At 46.1% G+C, this 22,107-nt stretch overlaps 1 protein-coding gene across 1 annotated transcript in view; it reads right to left on the bottom strand.

The window, feature by feature from the left end:
• Positions 1-22,107, bottom strand: part of HSD11B1 (hydroxysteroid 11-beta dehydrogenase 1) — a 48,829-nt gene that overhangs the window by 20,137 nt on the left and 6,585 nt on the right. Inside the window, exon 2 of the mRNA XM_066600120.1 lies at positions 21,067-21,197. Coding sequence (XP_066456217.1) covers positions 21,067-21,197 — 131 coding nt within the window. The remainder of the gene's footprint in view (positions 1-21,066; positions 21,198-22,107) is intronic.

Below are 22,107 nucleotides of genomic sequence, written 5' to 3'. Positions count from 1 at the left end.
TGTATTCCCCTGCATCTCATGTGGCATTTCCTTTTCGTTCGTGAATACACTTAAAAAAAATTTAATAGATTTGCCTTCCCTCCATCGTCTTCTATGATTTTTCCTGTTTTATTTGTTAAAGGGCCAGTGCTCTCAGTGCAAATCCGTTTGCTGTTAATATAGTTGAAGAATAGTTTAGGGTTATTTTTGTTCTTTGGCGATCAGCCTTTCTGCCAACCCCCTTAGCAATTTTACTCTTTTCCTTACATATTTAGTTTTTTTCCCTGTATGATTTTAGCGCTTCTTCACTGCCTTTTTGTTTTAATAGTTTAAACGCTTTCTTTTATTGCCCCCCTTACAGTCTTGTCGAGCCACATTGGTTTCCTTCTGCTTGTGTTTCTTTTTTTTTTTAAAGGGCATGAACTGTTCACATGAGATGATTAGGATGTTTTTAAACTTTTCCCATTTGTTCTCTGTACTGATATTTTTGAGGATGTTGTCCCAATTAATGTTACCGATAGTAGTTATGAGCTGATCAAATTTTGCTTTACTAAAGTTTAGTTTTTTTGTCGTTCCCTGAAAAGGTTTCTTATTAAATAACAGCTGAAAATTAACTATATTGTGGTCACTATTTCCCAAGTGTCCCTCAACCTGCACCCCCATTATTCAGTCCAGTTTGTTAGTTAGTACTAAGTCCAGAGTGACCCTCCCTCTAGTTGGCTCAGGTAGTTGTCTTTAATTGTTCATGAACTTAATCACCCTTGTGAGATTTGCAGGTTTCATTTTCCCATTTTATATCCGAATAATTAAAGCCCCCCCCCCCCCATAATAAATACTTCATTGCAGTTTGACACCTCTTCTATCTGCCTTAATAATAGGATATCAGTTTATTCTGTTGCTTTTGGTTGTCTGTAGAAAACCCCTATCAGTATTTTGTAATTTTTTTCCTCCCTGTGTTTCTACCCACAGAGATTCCACGTGTTCATCTCCTGCCCTTCAGACGTCAGACGGAATGCAGTGATGGCTGTGTATGTACAGACGTCTCTCCATTCATTTCAATGGGACTGATGGAAGTAGCCGAGTGCTTCTACACAACTGCTTCCAGCAGTTCCATTGAAAGTTAATGGAGCGGCACTGCACATGTGTGGTCATCACTCCATTCACTCTCCTCCTCACTGTGGGCGGTGCACCAAGCCTGCAGTGAGGAGTAGGGTGGGCACGGGACCCCAGTTCTTTGGATCATTGAGAGGCTCTGCTTTAGCCTACTCTATAAACCCCTTCTGTGGCGGGTTTCTTACTACCCTGTCAGACCCACCAGGGCAGTTTTTTTAAAAACAATTTTTATTGAATTCTCAATAATACGTACAAGGGCATAGCAGTATATGAAAAGATTTCTCATCTTAATACAATAATATAGCTACCAGCCTTGTATCTTCTGAATGAAAAATATATAAAAAATAATAGCAATCAGATGTTATCATACTTCGCATTTTTCATTGCTATTTTCAGAAAGAACATTGCACGAGAATGAACAATGGCCTGGCCAGGGCCAAATCACATTTCAGAAAGAAATGGAAGGGTACGGGGGAGAGTATAAAAGGTGGTGGTGGTGGGGAATTCTCTCTCTTCCAGGGCTTTCGCCTCAAGGGGCAAAAATACCAGGAAAACAGAATTATACTAAGAACTTCGAAAAAGTGCAGCGAAGCCTTATGCCAGGAATGAGCAATAGTTTGTTTTGTAGTTAGGAAAAGAAAAGAAATCAGTTTTCTGGAATTTGGAGATATATTCTCGATCTTTTTGTTCAACAGAGCCTCCCATGGGTTTTTGCGCAGGTTGTGAAACGTTACTGAGCAGATTAGGGAGTATGTCCTGATCCAAAGTCTTTTGACTCTAGGGCAGGACCACCATATGTGGAGCATGTCTCCAGGGAAATGGAAATATTCTTTTGAATAGCCAATACCAACGTAGAAGGTTTTTTTAATGAGGTTTCCAACATTAATATGATACGGACACCGCGGTTGGTGGATCTCCAAATCCGAGACCACTCCTCCTCACTCAGAACATCCCCCAGATTCCGTCCTCATTTAGTTACATAAGATAATTGTGTGCGGAACTTGGTATGAACAAGGTTCGAGTATATTTGAGAGATGAGACCTTTTGCCTGTGGGTGTTTAAGACAGAAGAATTCAAAAGGTGTATGGAGTCCTTGTTATTCTGTAGGATGGGAAACGTCGTCACACCCTCCGTTGAAAGTAAATGATGTACCTTGGTAATACCTCTATTCGCCCAACTTTGAAAAGCTAGAGGGGAGTCGTGGCCTGGCAGAAATAACGGGTTACGTAAGAGTGGCAGGAGGGGTAGGTGAGGGGAGATCAGGTTCCCTAAGTTTTTGATGGAGTCCCAAACTCTCAGAGAATGCCTTGTAATAGGATTAAATATAGTAGGCCTATAGTGAATCTACCGTGAGGGGGTGAATTTCCATGGCCTTTATGGAAAGACAAAGAGGGGCATTTATAGTGTTATGTAGGGAGGCTAACTGGGCCACCTGGTAATATTTTGTTATTTGTGCGGTTCCCAAACCTCCATGCTGCCTGTGCCTATACAAAGTGGAACGTGATACTCTGGGGATAGAGTTATTCCAGATAAAGCGGAGGGTTATCTGTTGAAGTGTTTTCAAAAAATGCCCAGGAACCTGTACTGGAAGAGCTCTAAAAAAAATAGAGAACATTAGGGAGGAATGACATCTTTAAGGAGTTCACTCTTCCAATCAACGATATATGGTATTGGTTCCAACTTTCCAATAGTAGGCGAAGTTTACGGAGGAGTGGTATATAGTTTTGCATATACAACGTATCATAAGAGTTAGTCAGGCTCATCCCCAGGTAGCCCAGCGACCCTGTCATCTATTGGAATGGGAAGTTAGATTGCAGTAGAGAGTGTGTGTATGGGGGCATGGTAAGGTTAAAAGCTTTCGATTTTATTTTGTTAATTTTCAACCTGGAGATTGACCCGAACCTGGACAGCTCCGCCATGATTTTCGGAATTGTAGTGTGCGGGGAATGATATTATAGCAAGTATGTCGTCTGCAAACATGCTAATTTTATGGTGGACCCCAGCAATTTCGATTGCTCTAATATCAGGGTTATTACGGATTTTTATGGGTAGTGGTTCTAAGGCTAAAATGAAGAGGAGTGGGGAAAGTGGGCAGCCCTGCTTTGTTCCCCGCTGGATCGTAAAATTATCAAAGCAAAAGCCTTTATAACGGACAAGGGCTTTAGGATAGTTGTACAGGATTCGCCACGAAACTTCCAATGTTCTAAAACCGAAAACAGGCATGACCAACTTAGGGTATCAAAGGCTTTATAGACGTCCAGGGAGAGTAACACCTCACACATATTGGCAAATATGTGTGAGGTGTGTTATCCGACAAATGCTATCTGGCTTGGCAGCCTGGGATAAAACCTACTTGGTCCCTACCAATTATGAATGGTAAAGCCGTATTTAGTTGCGAGGCTAGGATGTGTGGAGGAGTTTAATATCTACATTGATTAGAGAGATAGGCCTGTAGTTTTGTTTGTCCAGCGGATCTCTTTCAGGCTTGGGGGATAATGGAGATAGCGGCTATGAGTGATGTCTGTCCTACTTGTTGGCCATCGCGTATCGCATTAAAATAATTAGCGAGATGAGTGTGAAGAAACGGGGAGAATTTTTTATAGTAAGTGGCGGAAAAGCCATCCGGCCCCGGGCGTTTTATCCCTTTCAGAGTTTTTAATCGCGTCTTTAACCTCAACTGGGGTGATTTTTGCAGCTAGTTGTTCCAAAAATGTCTCTGGGAGTGTGGGGAATGTGGTTTCTCTGAGGTATGCGTTTAGTAGCTCTGTTGGTATATTTTGTGGTTGGGAATATAATTTGGATAAGAACTGCCGGAATTCAGCTATTATAGTCAATGGGTTTGCTGTGACTGCGCCATGCTTTGTACGGAGCCTTAAGAAAGAGCTCACTATAGGGTGAGCGCGAAGTCTACGAGCTAGCGGCATTGTCGGTTTATTATTTAGTATATAGTATGGATGGCGAGACCAACGTAGTTTTCTTTTAACTATGCCCACGATACATAGATCTAGTTCTGTCTTAGCTTGCGTAAGCACTTTCATATTTTCTCGAGATGGACATTTTTTGACGACTTCTTTTAATTGGTGCACTTTCTTCTCTAGAATCGATTGTCTTTGCAAGCGTTCTCTTTTTTTCCCGCCGAGATGATGTCTGGATCAGGATACCACGGAGTACCACTTTATGGGCTTCTTATAAAGAGATAGGAGATGCAGCGGTAGTACTATTTAGATTAAAGTATTCCTCAAGTTCAGACGTTATTGAAGACACTATATCAGGGTGTGCTAGTAAAGAGTCATTAATGGTCCAAGAGGTATTGGTAAGCTTTTGACATTAGGGAATCACAGGTAATGGATACTGGACTATGGTGCGGCAGAAAAGTGTGTCAAGTCCTTGACAGTGGAATTAGCTTCCCACCAGGAGTCAACGAGGTGATATTGTAAAAGAAGTCTTTTAAAGTTATGTGAAATGGAATGTTGTGGTTGTATATGGGCATCAGGAGAATTACCGTGTTTCTGTCCAGGTTCGGATCTAAGATACAGTTGAAATCTCCGCATATGATAACAGCACTACTCTTGTTAGCTTCTACGGTTTCTAGTAGTTTTGTAAGAAAATTAAATTGTCTACAATTTGGGGCATAATATGCTACAATGGAAACCGGGACGTCTTGAACTACACCCGTTAGGATTAAGAAGTGACATTCAGGGTCTGATATGGTTGATGTATGAGTAAAAGGGACAGAGCGACCAAAACCGATAGTCACTCCCTTTGTTTTAGATGGTCCCGTTGCCGAAAAGAAGATAGGATAATGAGGAGAGAGAGAGCGTGGGGAGGAGGGGTCAGAGAAGTGGGTCTCCTGTAGGCATACAATATCGGCATGAATACTTTTATAGCAGCGGAAGGCTTTGGATTGTTTATTGGGGGAGTTGAAACCCTCCACATTCTGCAAAACTTTTTAAATCCATTGGAGGGTGTTTAAGAGATTATGAAAAATAGAGAGTATTCTGATACCCCAGCCCTGTGAGAGAGGGAGGGAGATGAGGGAGGTGGAGAGAAGGAAAGAATGGCCAACACAATGAAATAACATTGTAAATAAGACATGTAACTTGTCTGCGAGGAGCTGCTGTAGTAAACATAGCAGTAACTATCAGTAACAGCACACTGTGTAGGTGCCAGAGAGGAATTGAGAATTACCATAACAAAAAGAGAATTGAAGTGAGGAGACCCCCTTATAGGGGGAGGCATAGGAAGAGGGATGAGGGAGACTAGTAGGAAAGGGCAAATAGGAGGAGTAAGGAAGAGAGAGAGAGAGAAAAAAAAGGAGAAACTTACTGCCTACTGCAGTAATTAACATGCATTAGTCAAAGGTCAATGGAAGCCAACATCCAACTTTCCTCAACAACTGAGTAGCGGACTTGCCGCTGGAACTGAAGAACACATATCCTTCTCGGGAGTCCGGCTGGCAAACTTTAGACTCGGGAAATGAGGGACAACTGTAGTAGAAAAGTCTTGTGGGACTGTAGCTTAATTTTGTGGAAGTCAACATGTCTCAAGTATTGACAGCTAACTCTAACTAAAGAAAAAATGGCATTTATTAGGCCTAGTGTGGCGTAAAATGGGACTATTGGGAGTACCCCATATCTGGTTAATGCCCAAGTCCTGCCAAGAGTTCCCGTAGAAAGTTAGGCGTTTCTTGCGTTTACAAAACGGCTTGTCAGGGAGCCCAATAAAAGTGTTAATTTTTACAAAAAACGTTTCAGGAGGGAAGTTTTTAGGGATAATGAATAGTGCATCCTGCACAAGGGCAGATCTGTGGTTAGGTTCATGGCTCTGTCATTCCAGTCGATTCTCCTGGGCGATCTAGAGGTCTGCGAGTGCGTAGAAGACTCCTGGACAGGTTGCTGGAATTGCAAATCTTCGAAGCAGCGTCTCGCTCCTTCTGTGGATAAAATAGTTTGAGATCTATCATGGAAGGTAAATGTTAGTCGGAAAGGGAACCCCCACTTATATTGTATTCTGCTGTAGAATCTCCAAGTAGGGATTAAGGGCTCTTCTTTTTGCCAGCGTTGAAGGAGCTAGATCAGGGAAGATTTGGTATTCATGTCCTTAAAAAATTAGTTTTGGGGTAGCGTGAGCTGCTCGTAGGAGTTTTTCTTTGGTGCGGTGAAAGTGCATTTTTGAGAACTATATCCCTTGGGGGACCTCCTTGTTTATGAGCTCGCAGTGCCCTGTGGACTCGGTCCATCTCTAGCCTCTCTATAGAGATGTTGGGGCAGAGCTCCTGGAACAGGGCCGTTGTGGTGGACTGGAGGTCCTGGATGGATTCAGGAAGGCCGCGAATCCACAGGTTGTCCCTACAGGCTCTATTTTCGGGCATCTTCCAATTTGTCCTGGAGGATCAAAATTTCCTCATGCAGCTGCTCTATCTCCTTTTAATGGGACTCAAGGACCGTCATTGCATTATCCATACGATCTTCCAAAGCTGCTGTTCGGTAGCCAAGATCTCGGACCTCTTTAGTAAGTTTGGACATAATGTCGTCTGAAATATGTGTGAGCTCTTTTTTTAGCATAAGTTGTATTTAGGGGAAAAGAGAATCAGATATTGAAGTTGTGATAGCTTCTGAGTTGGTTGGGCCCGTAGGTGTGGAGATCTGGGCGGTTGAAGTACCTTCCATCGATGAACGAGAGGACTCATCTGAAGCGGCTAGTGACAGCGTCAGTCCTGAAGATCGCTTGGTCACTGTCTGAGATTGAGTTCTCTTCCCTTGTTTTGTTTGGGTAGGACGCATGGTTTCAGTGAATCGTTTAAGGAAGCAAGTAGAGAGAAGGGGGAGAAGCAGGGGTCTCCTTAGGCTGAAATCCTCTACTAGGCACCCAATGGCAGTTCGGCTACATTGGGGCCATGTGGTCACCCATGCGGCCAAATGTCACCTGAAGCAGTTTCCAAGGGCAGCTGAATCTAGGCTGGTGGTTGGGTGGCAGATACAAATCTATAGTTGGTGTCCTATAGTGGGTGGTCGGTTAAAATGAGTCCTAAGCTTATTCTCTGAATGGTAGTGAGTTCTTAATTTCACTTTTCAGCAAATAGATTGAGTTTGCGGTAGAGTAATAGGAGAAAGTGGGCAAACAAGATGGACTGGCGATTGGTGACGGCTTCTCACAAAGGGTAATTTGTTCAGTTAATTGTTAGGTCCAGCGAGGCAGATTCTGAAATTATGGGCTGCAGTTGAAGCTTTACTGTTGTGTAACAGCAATGGTATGTTAGAATATAACTTTAGCCACTAGGTGGCAGCAGTGTAGCACAAAATCAGGGAACTGAGAAGCAACTCCAGGGGAGCAGCCCTGTTATGTAAACCCCAAAATGGAGGCTCTGGATTGTTTAACCCCTTAACGACTGCCCCATCGGGAAACTATGTCCTGCCTAAGTGGGCTTTAATCCTAGAGGACATAGTTTTATGCATCCTCTTTGGATTAAAGCCCTGCAGGCTCTGGACGTGACAGCTCCATGCTGTCGGTACCCGCAGGTAGCCGACAGCATGGAGCAGTCATCCCAGGATGCGGGCAGTCCCCCCGGCATAGCGATCGGCGCTATCCAATGGATAGTGCCGATCGCAAAAAAGTAAACAAAAAGTAAAAAAAAGATGAAGTTTCAGCTCCCCTCATGGATCGCAACCATGGGGAACGCTGAAACTGCTCAGCGAGGTCCCCGGCGGTCCCCTGCTGTCTCCGGCGATGTCGGCGGCCCTCCGGTGAATTCTGTGCAGGTAGCCGAGAGACAGGCGATGCCGCCGGGGACCGCGGTGACCAGTCCCCGGACCCGCGATCGCCGTTTGCCGGCGGTAAACGGCGATCGCGAAAAAGTAAAAAAAAGTTGTAAAAAACAAAAAAGTTTCACCTCTCCTCATAGATCGGATCCATGAGGGGAGGTGAAAATACTCACCCCCGTTCTCCGAGATGTCCTGCGGCGATCTGCCATTGCCGCAGGGCTTCTGCGCAAGCGCGCCAAGCAAAATTGGCGGCGCATGCGCAGAAGCCCGGATCGCCCAGGAGATTTGAAATCTCCTGGCGCCCGGCTATCTACAGATAGCCGGGCGCCGGTAGATGTCAGTGGGGACCGCGGTAAGCAGTCCCTGATTTCGTGATCGCTGCTATCCCATGGATAGAGGCGATCACGGAAAACAGTTTTAAAAAGTTAAAAAGTGTATAAGTTTCATCTCTCCTCATGGATCGGATCCGTGAGGGGAGATGAAAATAGTCCCCAAAAGTCCCCAAAGCCCCCAAAATTGCCGAACATAACGGCAAAACTGCGCGGCCAAAATGGCGGCGCATGCGCAGTAGAGCCTAAGGCAAAAGTTGCCTTAAGCATAGTGACGTGCAGGGACCAAAGTGATTGGTCCCTGCTGACATGGGTGGCTGTGATACACCTATCACAGCCATCCATGTCATTTGTTTAGTAAATATCGCACACGATTAGTCCTGCGTATCTCTCCCGTCACTCAGAGTGATTTGTGACAGGAGAGAGATAGCAGCGAAAAATCGTGTGCGATATTCAGTGAAAAACACCGGAAAAAACCCCTGCCGTCGTCCCATATTTACCACCCCTCGTACCCTTATTACCCCGCTATACCCGCGTCCATTTTTTTTTTTAAATTTTGGGTGGGTAAAATATATTTTTTTAATTTTGTCTACCTCCTCACCCTGTCTTCGCCGCCCCTCATACCCTAATTACCCCATTTCGAAAACACCATGCGATTTTTCTACCTCGCCGATAATACGCAAATTCCCCCCAGAAACGACCCCGAGTATGACCGCTTGTCCAAGTTGAGGCCCCTTATTATTTTATTAAAAGATTATTTTAGAAAAATTTACACCCCAGAAAAAAATTTGGCGGTAGACGAGTTGCTCATGAGTTTCAAGGGCCGTCTATCTTTTCGCCAGTTCATACCATCAAAACGCGCTAGATATGGTGTGAAACTATATAAAATATGTGAAAGCGCGAGCGGATATACGTCCGATTTTTTTTTATTTATGTGGGCAGAGACCGTCACCTAAATCCCCCCAATTGTCCTGAAGATATCGGCGTGAGTGGGGAAATCGTGTGGGAGCTTTTGGGCCCTTTTTTAAATAAAGGGTACCACATTTACACGGACAACTACTACACCAGCATCCCCCTGTACAAGGCATTACATGACGCAGACACAGGTGCCTGCGGAACGGTGCGCAGAAATAGAGTAGGGTTCCCACAACCCCTAGTTTCCAGACACGTGGACAAAGGAGCGTCTTACGCGCTGGCAAAGGACCCCCCTTACTTGCGATAAAGTGGTGTGACAAAAAGGACGTTTATATGTTGTCCACCATTCACACAGACGCCTGCGTTGCAGTAAGGGAGAGGGGGGCTGCAACGCAGAAAATAAAACCGGTCTGTGTGACTGATTATAATAAATTTATGGGGGGGGGGGGGGGGTCGATTTATCCGACCAAGCTCTACAACCGTACTTGGTTAAAAGAAGGACGCGTGCGTGGTATAAGAAGGTAGCGATCTACCTAATACAGATCGCTACCTATAAACGCGCACGTCGTCTATAAGTTATCTGGGGGCACGCTGAGCTTCCTCCAGTTCCAGGAGGAGCTCATCAAGCATCTATTATTTGAGACCACCACACCTCGAAATGCATGGGAATCCGAGGAGGTGTGAAGGCTCACAGCGTGCCATTTTATGCACCCCATCCCGGAAACTGCGGGCAAAAAATACGCACAAAAAAGGTGTCGTGTCTGCTCAAAGCAAGGGAGGAGGAGGGATACGTGTTTTTATTGCCCCACGTGCCCATCCCACCCTGGCCTTTGTAGTTACCCCTGCTTTGAAATTTATCATACCGCTTTACATTACTAATTTTACTTTAATTTCTTTATCACTTATGCCACCCTATAATTTATTGTCCTGAAAAGCCAGAAGGAGGGGGGTGCTTTTTAGGGAGTCATTTTTATTTAGTTGCGCCCTGAAATCCAATAGGTGGTCTCTCCATTATAGGCCTAGCAATGTGTCCTGTATGCAAATTGGACCTATAATGGGGGTATTGTTAACACAGAACAATTACCACTATAAAATTTGGGGTACGTCTCCCCAGTTTTCCCTGCTTAAAACAAAGAAAACTCATGAAAATGACAAATTTATGGGAAAAAAAAATGACACAATCAGCTAAAAAAATCAAAATTGGGATTTTGTTCCTTCTGCTTTACTCAAATTCATAAAAAAATTGTGGAGTCAAAATACACAGTATACCCCTAGATGAATTCGTTAAGGGGTCTAGTTTTTAAAATGGGGTCATTTGTGGGGTCCCTCTATGATATTGGTCGCTCCAGGGCGCTACCAGTGTGTTATCGGGGCTAAAAAGCCTTCAAGCAAAATTTCTGTTCTGAAAGTCACCGACTACTCCTTTTATTTTGGGCCCCGTTGTGTATCCAGACATAAGATTAGGGCCACTTAGGCTATGTTTCTGAACACAGAACAAACGGGGGTATCCATTTTGGGGTGCAAGTCTTCATTCATATGTGCGCTGTACAAAAAAATCTTTCTATTAAAAAGACACAATCAGCTAAAAAAATCAAAATTGGGATTTTGTTCCTTCCGCTTTACTCAAATTCATTCAAAAGTTGTGGAGTAAAAATACACAGTACACCCCTAGATGAATTCGTTAAGGGGTTTAGTTTTCAAAATGGGGTCATTTGTGGGGGTCCTCAATGGTTTTGGCCGCTCAAGAGCTCTACAAGTGTGATATGGCGCCTAAAAAGCCTTCAAGCTAAATTTCTGTTCTGAAAGCCACCGACTACTCCTTTCATTTAGGGCCCCGTTGTGCATCGAGACATAAAATTAGGGCCACAATGGGTATGTTCTTGAGCACGGGACAAATGGGGGTATGTATTTTTGGGTGCAAGTCTTCATTTATATGCGTGCTGAAGAAAAAAAACTGCTTTTAAAATGACAGAATTGCCAAAAAAATGAAAATCCCAATTTTTTCCTTCTGCTTTGCTTGAATTCATTCAAAAATTGTGGGGTCAAAATGGTCAGTACACCCCTAGATAAATCCGTTAAGGGGTCTAGTTTTCAAAATGGGGTCATTTCTGGGGGTTCTCAGTGGTTTTGGTTGCTCAAGAGCTCTACAAGTGTGATATGGGGCCGAAAAGCCTTCAAGGAAAATTTCTGCTCTGAAAGCCACCGACTACTCCTTACATTTTGGGCCCCGTTGTGCAGAGACATAAGATTAGGGCCACAGTGGGTATGTTTCTGAAAACAGGACAAACAGGGGTATCCATTTTGGGGTGTCACTCCTTATTCTCATGTTCACTATAGAAAAAAATATGTCTTTAAAATGACATATTTGCAAAACTGTGAATTTTTATTTTTTCTCTTCTAAATTGCATTAACTTCTGAAAAAAAACTATGGGGTCAAAATACTCATGACACCCCTCAGTGAATACATTAAGGGGTGTAGTTTTTAAAATGGGGTCATTTGTGGGGGTAGGTATCATTCTGACACCTATGAGCCTTTGCAATCTTGCCTTGGTGCAGGAAAACAAAGTGTTTCTCAAAATACTGAAAAGTAATGTTAAATTTGTATGTCTCCTAAATGGTTAAAAAAAACACGAAAGTTTCTCGTCCGTATCATTGGGGGCCACAGCCTAGACCATGGGATATAGCCACTGCCCTAGGAGACGACACTAAAAGTGTTAGCTCCTCCCCCCTGGCTATATCCCCCCTGCAGGCACTCAGCTAATTAGTCTTTAGCTTAGTGTCTGCTAGGAGGCAGACGTGGCTATTCGCGGGAATCCGGGGAGTCGGGGCTTTTCCCTGGCTCTACTGGCCTCCCGGGGGAGACGCAGGCAGGGGGTGTCTCCACCACTACTGCGGCGTCTCACCCAGCGAAGAAATAGGGGCCCGACCATGCAATGCGCATCTGAGTCGGTTACCCGCCAGCCATAGGGCTCCCCCTCCCTGGAGTAGCGCACTGTCTGACGGTGACGCATAGGGAGAAGCACTGCTGGAACAGTCAACGCGCGGACAGGCTGCGGCCCCCAGAACATGGACAAGATACCCCGTTGGGGACTCCATACTGACAGCAGTGGCGGCAGCATTCCTGGCAACGCAGGGTACCTTATGGAGCACAGGACAGCAGCAGCAGCAGCTCTCCCGGACAGGGGCAGAAGCGAGGAAGGCTGCAGGATGCCGGCCGGCAGGCCACTTCCGGGCGCGGCGCTCCGGGGGGCGGAGCGCCGTCATCTCGGCCAGATAGCGTCACTTCCGGGTCGCGGACGTGCTTCCGGGGCAGGCCACGCCCCCTCCGACCGCGGCAAGTTTAAAAGGGGCAGCCAGATAGAGGACTGGCCGCTCTCAGCAGCTAGACACCTCGTCCTGCCTGCACTTCTGAGCCCAGCACTGCGCAGCTCTCAGAGCACACAGCAGCCATCCAGCCCTGCAGTTTTTCTTCTGCTATAGAGAAAGCACGCGGACAGCAGCAGCACCTCCTGTCTCGGGCACCAGCAGCCGTAACAATGCCGCAGCAGTCCCTGCCACAACACCTGCCGGGTCACCAACGCTGCGAGGCCGTGTGGTGGACCCACGTCGACAGCATCCAAGCGTCAGGACCAGAGGCTCCAGCTGGACCCGGGGAACCGCAAAACAGCTGCTAGACCGGGTAAGCCCTGCCCAAGGCAGCACTTCGTGGTGTTTTCCCCTCGCCTTCCCCTGTCCCCCCTGCAGGTACGCCTGTAACAGTAAGTAGCTTCCCCGCTACCTGGAGATTGTTTTCATTTGCCATGTCTGACCCTAGATCAGAGGGTTCCAGCCCGGCCAAGGGGAGGGTGAAGCATTACGCTTGCACTACCTGCAGCGTTAAGTTTGCTTGCGGTCAAGTCGACCCCCGCTGCGCTAGATGTGCCAAGACATGCGCAACTCCAGGGACCCCGGTGCCCCCCGCCGCCCTTGGAGCCAGGGCCCGAACCCCAATGGGCGAGGTCCCTGGCCGCTGCCGTTTCTGGTTTGGCCACATCCTCTGCGGCGATTTTACGCCGGTTAGAGCCCAGCTCAGACGCGTCCTCCTCGGAATATGCACGAGGGAGGGCACGCAAAAGAAGGAGGTCCCCTAGCAGCGAGGACACTCCCCGTAGATCGCGCCACACCAGGAGGTCGTCTAGACCCTCCAAGTCCAGACGATCCAGAGACTCTCATGGCTCTCATGGATCCAGGGAGTCCGTGCATACTTACCACAGATCAAGGCATTCTTCACGGTCGCGGTACTCTGCGAGACCGGCCCGGGCTCGCCATGATTCCCCTCGAGCATCGTGCTCACGGGCTTCTCAGGCCACGGCCCTAACGGCAGGAGAGAGCAGTGGGTCTGAAGACTACGACCACTCTGCGGGCTCGTCAGCTTCGGAGCTAGACGAGGAACAGGTGTCGCGCCTAGCCAGTCTAATGGACAGCCTGGTAATATCCGTAAGGGAAACCCTCCAAGTAATGGAGGAACCAGTAGAGACGGCTCCTTCCACGGTGTCGTTTAGACGGCAGAAGAGATCACGACAGGTCTTCCCAGACCATCAGGATTTTTCGGAGGTCCTTAAAGAATGGCAGAACCCGGACAAAAAATTTAGGCAACCCGGGAAAACTTGGGAAATTACATACCCAATCCCAGGGGGTCTGAAAAAGGGTTGGGCGGTACCTCCGGTAGTCGACCCGCCAGTGTCTCGACTATCTAGAAGCACAGCATTGCCAACAGTCGAAGTAGCAACTCTGGCTAATCCTCAAGACAGGAAGCTGGATACATTGGCGAAAACAGTGTTTCAAGCCACAGGCACTGCCTTGCAGCCGATTTTTGCGGCCGCATGGGTCAGTAAGACGTCCATAGCCTGGGCCAAACAGCTACGGAGAGACATTGTAGCAGGCGCTCCACCGAGTGAGTTGCTCGAAATGACAGACAATGTCATACAGGCAAACAAGTTTGTATGCGCAGCGGAACTAGACGCAGCCAAGTTTGTGGCTCGGGCGTCAGGTGCATCGGTCGCGGCAAGGAGAACTCTCTGGCTGAAGAGCTGGTCAGCCTATACAGCATCCAAGATGGCTCTAACAAAGTTGCCATTCGAAAGAAACAGGCTATTTGGACCTAAACTAGATGACATGATAAAAGACGCCACAGGTGGCAAGAGCATGTCATTACCACAAATGCCGGCAAGAAAGGAGAAGGTCCCATTAAAAAGGAAACCATTTTTTAGGTCCTTTCGGCGTTTTTCGTCCCGCCCAGGGTCAGGGCAGTGGTCCCAACCTACGAGAACCCGACGGACGCAAAGAAGGGCCCCTCTTTCAAAACAAGACAAGCGTGGCGATCCCGACCCGGAACATCCAAAACGGTGGGATCGAAGAGAGCTGCATGAGACACTGCCCCCACCCAGTGTCACCAGGGTGGGGGGCAGGCTCTCCCAATTTTGGGAGACATGGGGGAGGCGCGTGAGCGACAAGTGGGTACAGGAGATTGTGACATCCGGGTACACAATCGAATTCACGACTCTCCCACAGAATTCGTTCTGTAGGTCCAGAGTGCCTACCACCCCAGAAGGAGTAGCCGACCTACAGCAGGCAGTGCAGAATCTCCTGGCACAAGGGGTTGTGAAACCGGTGCCGGGGGCACAGGAGAGGCAAGGGTTCTATTCGAATCTCTTTCTTGTACCCAAGAAGGACGGCATAGTGAGGCCGATTCTGGATTTAAGGAGGTTGAATCAATTCATCAGAACAAAACATTTCCGGATGGAGTCAATCAAGTCCGTGATAACCTCCATGCAGCCGGGGGAATTCCTGTCCTCGATAGATATCAAGGACGCTTATCTCCATATCCCGATTCAGGAAACACATCAAAAATTCCTTCGTTTCGAGACACAGGGAAGGCATTTTCAATTTACGGCGCTACCATTCGGCCTGTCTACTTTGCCAAGAGTGTTTACGAAGGTACTAGCAGCAGTGATGGCGCTACTCCATGCGGAGGGTATATCGGCCATTCCATACCTGGACGATGTACTAATAAAAGCACCGTCGCGGGACGGCAACATCAGAAGTCTACGCGTCACAATGAAAACTCTAGAAGAATTCGGCTGGATAGTGAACCGCGAGAAGTCGTGCCTAATACCAACACAACGCTTGGAGTTTTTAGGCATGATATTCGACACCAGCCAGCATCGGGTCCTACTACCTCAAGCAAAGGTAGACAAGCTCCTGCAGGGTATCCGGTCCCTAATGCAAGGGAAACCGCTAACCATCAGACACTGCATGGCTATCCTGGGCCAGATGGTGGCAGCATTCGAGACGGTCCCCTTCGCCCAGTTCCGGTCAAGGAGACTACAACACCTGATATTGTCACGCTGGAACGGGTCCCGACTGACCCTGGAACAGCGAATCCGGATAACCCCTCAAGTCCAAGGGGTGCTGAAGTGGTGGCTGAAACCTGGGAGGCTTCAGGCGGGATGGCCTTTGGGCCCAAGTCGATGGATAGTGTTGACGACAGACGCCAGCCTTTCGGGTTGGGGCGGATCACTGAGGGACCAGTCTGTTCAAGGAGTTTGGTCTCAAAGAGAAACAAGGCTGCATATAAACATCCTAGAATTGCGGGCCATCTACCGGACTCTCCGACACTTCGTGTCCAGCCTCAAGGGGAAAAATGTACGCATCCAGACGGGCAACACCACAACGGTGGCCTATATTAATCGGCAAGGAGGCACACGGAGCGCGTCAGTAATGAGCGAGGTAGCATACATACTAACGTGGGCGGAGAAGCATCTGAGCTCGATATCTGCAGTCTACATTCCCGGAGTAGAAAACTGGGTGGCAGATTACCTAAGCCGGGAAAGAGTAGATCCCGGCGAATGGGGGCTGCACCCAGAAGTTTTTCGGACGATATGCCTGAAAGGGGGCACACCACACGTGGACCTCATGGCGTCCCGACTAAACTACAAAGTGCGCCCGTTTGTGACCCGAGCGCGGGATCCACAAGCAGCGGCAACAGACGCACTGACCATTCCGTGGGGGGAATACAAACTTCTATACGTATTTCCGCCAATCCCTCTCATACCGAGGATCCTAGGGAAAATCAAGCAGGAAGGGCGACCAGCGAAATTAATAGCGCCAGACTGGCCAAGAAGAAGCTGGTACGCGACCATCATAGAAATGCTGCCCGACACACCGTGGCACCTTCCGGACCAAAGAGACCTGCTATCCCAGGGGCCTTTTCTACACCCGGATTCCAGGTCTCTACATTTGACGGCCTGGCCGTTGAGACCGAGGTGTTGAGAAAAAAAGGTTATTCAGAGAAGGTCATTCAGACAATGATACGGGCCAGATAACCAGCCTCGTCGGCGATTTATTATAGAGTATAGAAGCGCTTCTTCACCTGGTGTGAGGAGAGGCGGGTACAACCGATGCAATTTTCAGTGGCTAGAATTCTTGCATTCCTACAGTCGGGCCTCGAAGTAGGATTAAGGGTAGGCTCGCTAAGGGGACAGGTATCGGCACTAACGGTACTGTTTCAAAAGCCAATCGCAAATAGGATGGCTGTACGTACATTCCTGCAAGGAGTCGCCCATACGGCACCCCCGTTTAAACCCCCGGTCCAAACTTGGGATCTTAATCTCGTGTTGGACACTATGATGGACCAGCCGTTTGAGCCGCTGAAGGAGATTTCTATGCGACTACTGACCTGGAAGGTGGTATTTCTCGTCGCTATCATGTCGATTCGTAGGGTCTCGGAGCTGGCGGCCTTGTCTATACAGACGCCATATATGACCTTCCACCAGGACAAAGCAGTACTAAGACCATCACCCGAGTTTCTACCAAAAGTAGTCTCGCAGTTTCACATTAATGAAGAAATTGTCTTGCCTTTTGATCCAGCACCAGTACACAAAAAGGAAAAAATACTGCATCACCTGGACGTAGTAAGGGCGCTGAGGATCTATGTGAAAAGAACAAAGGAATTTCGGAAGACCGACACCCTCTTCATTATTCCGGAAGGGGCCCGAAGGGGCTCGGCGGCCTCAAAAGTCACCCTATCGAAATGGATAAGGTCCCTGATAACAGAGGCGTATCGCACCTCAGGACGCTCGCCGCCATTTCGGGTTATGGCCCACTCCACACGGGCGGTAGGGGCTTCCTGGGCAGTCCGTCACGGAGCCTCAGCCCTTCAGGTGTGTAAGGCAGCCACCTGGACTTCCTTACATACGTTCTCAAAGTTTTACAAGGTCCACATAGCCGCATCATCTGACGCCGCTCTTGGCCGGAACATCTTGCAGGCGGCGGTCGCTTGACCGCATGGCCGAACTTTGAATGCCCACCCAATATATTGTTTTCGGGACTGCTTGTGGACGTCCCATGGTCTAGGCTGTGGCCCCCAATGATACGGACGAGAAACAGATATTTTTGGTATAACTTACCGTAAAATCTCTTTCTCGTCGCGTTCATTGGGGGCCACATCACCCACCCCTTGTTTATTTAAGCGGTTGCTGGAACTTTCTGTTCTTCGGTCATTTTTTGGCAGAAAATTACGCCAAAAATACGTATTTTGGTATGTATAAAACATAATATGTATAATTTTACTCCCACTGGCTTCCTACTGCTTGCAGACAGACTAATTAGCTGAGTGCCTGCAGGGGGGATATAGCCAGGGGGGAGGAGCTAACACTTTTTTGCTTAGTGTCGCCTCCTAGGGCAGTGGCTATATCCCATGGTCTAGGCTGTGGCCCCCAATGAACGCAATGAGAAAGAGATTTTATGGTAAGTTATACCAAAAATATCTGTTTTTCAAATGTGCATTCAGAATAAAGTAAACAGATCGGAATATATAGCTTAGCAAAAATTTGTACAGTATGTTTGCACATATTTGCGTAATTACAGTTGAAAATGTGAAACAATGACAATTTTCTCAAAATTTTCCCAATATTGGCACTTTTAATAAATATTCATAAATACTATCCGTCTATTTTTTCCACCTATATGAAGTACAACATGTGGCGAAAAAACAATGTCAGAATCACTTGGATATGTATAGCCTTTACGGAGTTATGCTATGTTGAACGACGCATGTCAGATTTCCAAAATTTGGCTCCGTCACTAAGGCACAAACAGGCTTTGTCACTAAGGGGTTAATCCACAATGGAGTTGATAAAGCTGCCTGCACTTGGGGAGAGAGAAAGGTGGTAGATGTAATGTGGCTTGGGTGTATGCGGGAGGGCTTGAGGACTGCTGGCTTGTGTAGGAGGGCCAAGGCTTCAGGCAGGATACTCCCGGGCCGCAAATAGCATTTGTCGGGCAGCCAAAGATGCGGCTCTGAGGACACCCACCCGGTCGAGGAGGGCTAGGGCGGCCTGTGGTGGCGATTTTTAGGGCCAACAGCGGCAGTAAAGGTCCTATTTTTGCCTCAGCTAGCGAAAGCGATGAAGCCCTATGTTTGCTCTTCTTGACTGCTCCCAGGGCAGGTTCTTTAAATGGTCTAATCATTTAATTTCAACTAATTTTCCAGTCGCGTTCCAAGAGCCATAACGTTTTCATTTTTCCATTGACACGGCCATATGAAGGCTTGTTTTTTGCGGGACACGTACTTTTTGATGGCATCATTTTTGGGTATATATAATGTATTGCATAACTTTTGTAAAAAAAATTTGTAGGGAGATTGGGGGGGAAACAAAAGAAATTCTGCCATTTGTTTTTTGGATTTTATTTTTACGGCGTTCAGGGTGCAGAATAAATAATGTGATATCATTATTCTCTGAGTCACACGATTCCGGCGATACCAAGTTTATACAGTTTTTTTTAATGTTTTGCTATTTTTGTACATTTAAAACATTTTTCTTACAGATTTGCTTTTGTGTCACCACATTCCAAGAGCCGTATTAATTTTATTTTTCCATTTCCGGAGCTCTAGAAGGCCTTGTTTTTTGCGGGATGAACTCTAGTCTTCATTTATCTAATTTTTAGGAGTAAAATTTTAATCGTTTTTTATTATTATTTAACATGGTTTTTTATTATTCACTGCATTCTCTGAGCAGTATATATAATATATTAAAGTAATTCTACAGGCCAGTGCGATTATGCCCATACCAAATAGTATTAGTTTTTTTCTTTTTCGCGACTTTTTTAGTTTAAAAAAAAAGTAATAAAAGTTTAAATCATCCTTTTGCCATATCTATAATAAAAAAATCTCGATGATAAAAGAAAAATACATATTTGGTATCGCCGCATCCGTAAAGGTAAGATCTATCAGAGTAGTGCATTATTTACCCCACATGGTGAACGTAGTCCGAAAAAAAAAAAAGAACGCCAGAAATGCACTTTAAGTCACCGTCTCCCAGAAAAAATGCAATAAAAAGCGAACAAAAAGTCCTATGTATTCTAAATTAGTACTAACAAACTGCAATACATTGCACAAAAAATGAGCCCTTGCTCAACTACGTCGACGGAAAAATAAAGTTATTGCATGCAGAAGATGCAGCAGAAAATCATTTCAAAAAATTAAATGTCTGAAAAAAAAATACAAGTACAACGGCAAAAAAACAAAAAACAAACAAAAAAAAATACTATACAAGTTTGGTATCATAGTAATCGTACTGACCCATAGAATAAAGTTATGCCATTTTTGTTGCAGTTTGTGCGACGTAGAAACAAAACGCACTGAAAGATGGTGGAATGTCATTTTTGTTTCATTTCAGTACATTATATGGTTCTTTAAATAGCACCATTGAAAAATACAACTCGTTCTGCAAAAAACAAGCCCTCATGCAGCAACATCGATGAAAAAAATAAAGGAGTTATGATTTTTTAAATGGGGGGAGGAAAAACGAACAGGGGGGGGGGGGAAGGGGCCTCGTCATTAAGGGGTTAAATAATGTACTAACTTCCTTCTCTGGGTCATTACGATGCAGGGATACCACATATGCAATTTTGTTTTTTTAATTTTTTACAAAGTAATGGGGAAGAGGTATATTTTTTGTTTTAGAGAGAGACTTATTTATTTTTTTAACTTTTTAAAAAAAATTTTCCCTTTAGGGGACTTCCATAAAGACCCATCAGGACCCCCTGATCACATTCCAGAGGTCCGATGGTGACAGCCCTTTACATGCTGCAGTCGCATAGCCCGCGGCATGTAAAGGGTTAACAGCAGAGATCGGAGGTTTTCTCCATTCTCTGCTGTATAAGAGCTGGTGCCTGGCTATCCTCTGACAGCCAAGCACCAGCTCTCCCTGCCAAAGAGACCATCGGCTGGCTTCTGACAAGCCGATGGTCTGTGTGGCAACCTGTAAACAAAGCAGTGCAGGAGTTTAAAAATAGAAGTGGGAAGATGCCAGCAGATCGGTAATATCTTCCTGCTTCTATTTTTAAAGTCCTGCACTGTTCTGTGTGGGTCTGTGCAGGCAAACCACACTGCCACAGCTTATGGCATTGTGCTCTGCAGGTCCCATAATGAAACATAGCCCGGAAATCTTCCGGGCTATATCACTATAGGCAGTGGAGCTCGTCCCAGAAAATTTCTGGGTGTGCCACTCAAGGGGTTTTAGGTGATAAAAGTATATCTTGGTACAATCCTATTAAGTTCTGCTCTTCAGGTGTTTATTACCTTGAAGTATGTTATGCGGCCAATTTAGGGTGGTTTCACTCGCAGCATATTTTTGAACCAATGCCAGAAATGGATTCAAAAATAATCAGTAATATAAAAGGAGAACTTACATTTCTCCGTCTTGCTGTGTTCACTTTGAGCCTTGGCTCAAAAATACTATGCCAGACCTGCAGGGGTGTTTTTCCTAAAACACTTTACGTGAAACTACATTCCAAGACTAGAACATTTTTATTTTCATACCAACAGAGCTGTATGAGGGCTTGCTTTTTATGGGATGACCAGGCATGGGCCACTTGGACATTTATGGTCTATAGGCAGTCAGTAACAAACAACATAATCGTCTTACCTTCTTGAGTTTCTCTTCTGTACGGGCTGTTATTAGTATATGTGATCCCATCTTTCCTAAATGATATGCCATTTGCTCACCAATGCCTGAACTTGCTCCAGTAACAATTACTCTTTTGCCCTTAAGCATTTCTAAAAAACAAAAAAAGTCAACATTTGTAACTATTTTACAGGCAACTTTTGTTTATATACTGATTATGTTGTGTCCAAAAGAGAAGGCCGATTGTAAAAGACCCCCCAATCCTTTTATTAATGTAGTTTCACGCCCTCTCCAAGACACTTATGTTTTTATAGTTGTGTCCTAAACTGTAAAACTTTATTTCAAATGTGGGCCTACAAGTGATTAAGGCTAAATGCACATGGGCACGCACCGATTCCGTGTGGGAAATCCAGCACGGAATCCCCCTGTGCCCGCTGCCAGCAACCCTGTTTACCTGTCAGAAATCTTCTCCTGTATTGCGGATGTGCTGGCCTGGCGTGCCAGCGCACATGCTCAATGCGGATTTCCCTGCGCTGTCGCCTACGCAATGACAGATCCGCGACACTTCTGTAATGGAAAAGTGCCGCAGCGTCAATGGCTTCCATTTACTTCAATGGAAGCTGTACCTGCATATCCGCTCTAAAATAGAGCATGCTGCAATTTTATTTTTGGCACGTAGCGGCCGCAAATACAACACGCTTGTGTGCGTTCAGTAGCCAACGGCCGCTGTGTTATTTCAATGGAGGTGGGTGGGGGAGCGAGAGGAGAGAAATCTCCTGCACTGCCCCACCCCTGCTGGCTGCTCCGTGACCCAGCCTGCTCTGCTAGCTCCCGTGCAGGAGCATTGGAGTGCGGAGACACAGGGACGAGTGTCGTGCATCATTTGCCTGACACTTGTCCTATGAAAATGGGCCTTAAGTCTTGCCTGTGGTAGGGCTTGATAATAGACTAACTTTTCAAATACAGTATCCAGCAATACTAAAGTGTTGCAGTATAGTGTACAAGCAGTCAACTGTAGGAACTAAAGAAAAATGGAAAAAATAAGTTTAATAAAATTGTTAC

Source organism: Eleutherodactylus coqui, chromosome 4 (assembly GCF_035609145.1).
Source record: "Eleutherodactylus coqui strain aEleCoq1 chromosome 4, aEleCoq1.hap1, whole genome shotgun sequence".
Lineage (NCBI taxonomy): Eukaryota > Metazoa > Chordata > Amphibia > Anura > Eleutherodactylidae > Eleutherodactylus > Eleutherodactylus coqui.
Note: the sequence above shows the minus strand (reverse complement) of the source record. Positions and strands in the feature narration are given on the sequence as shown.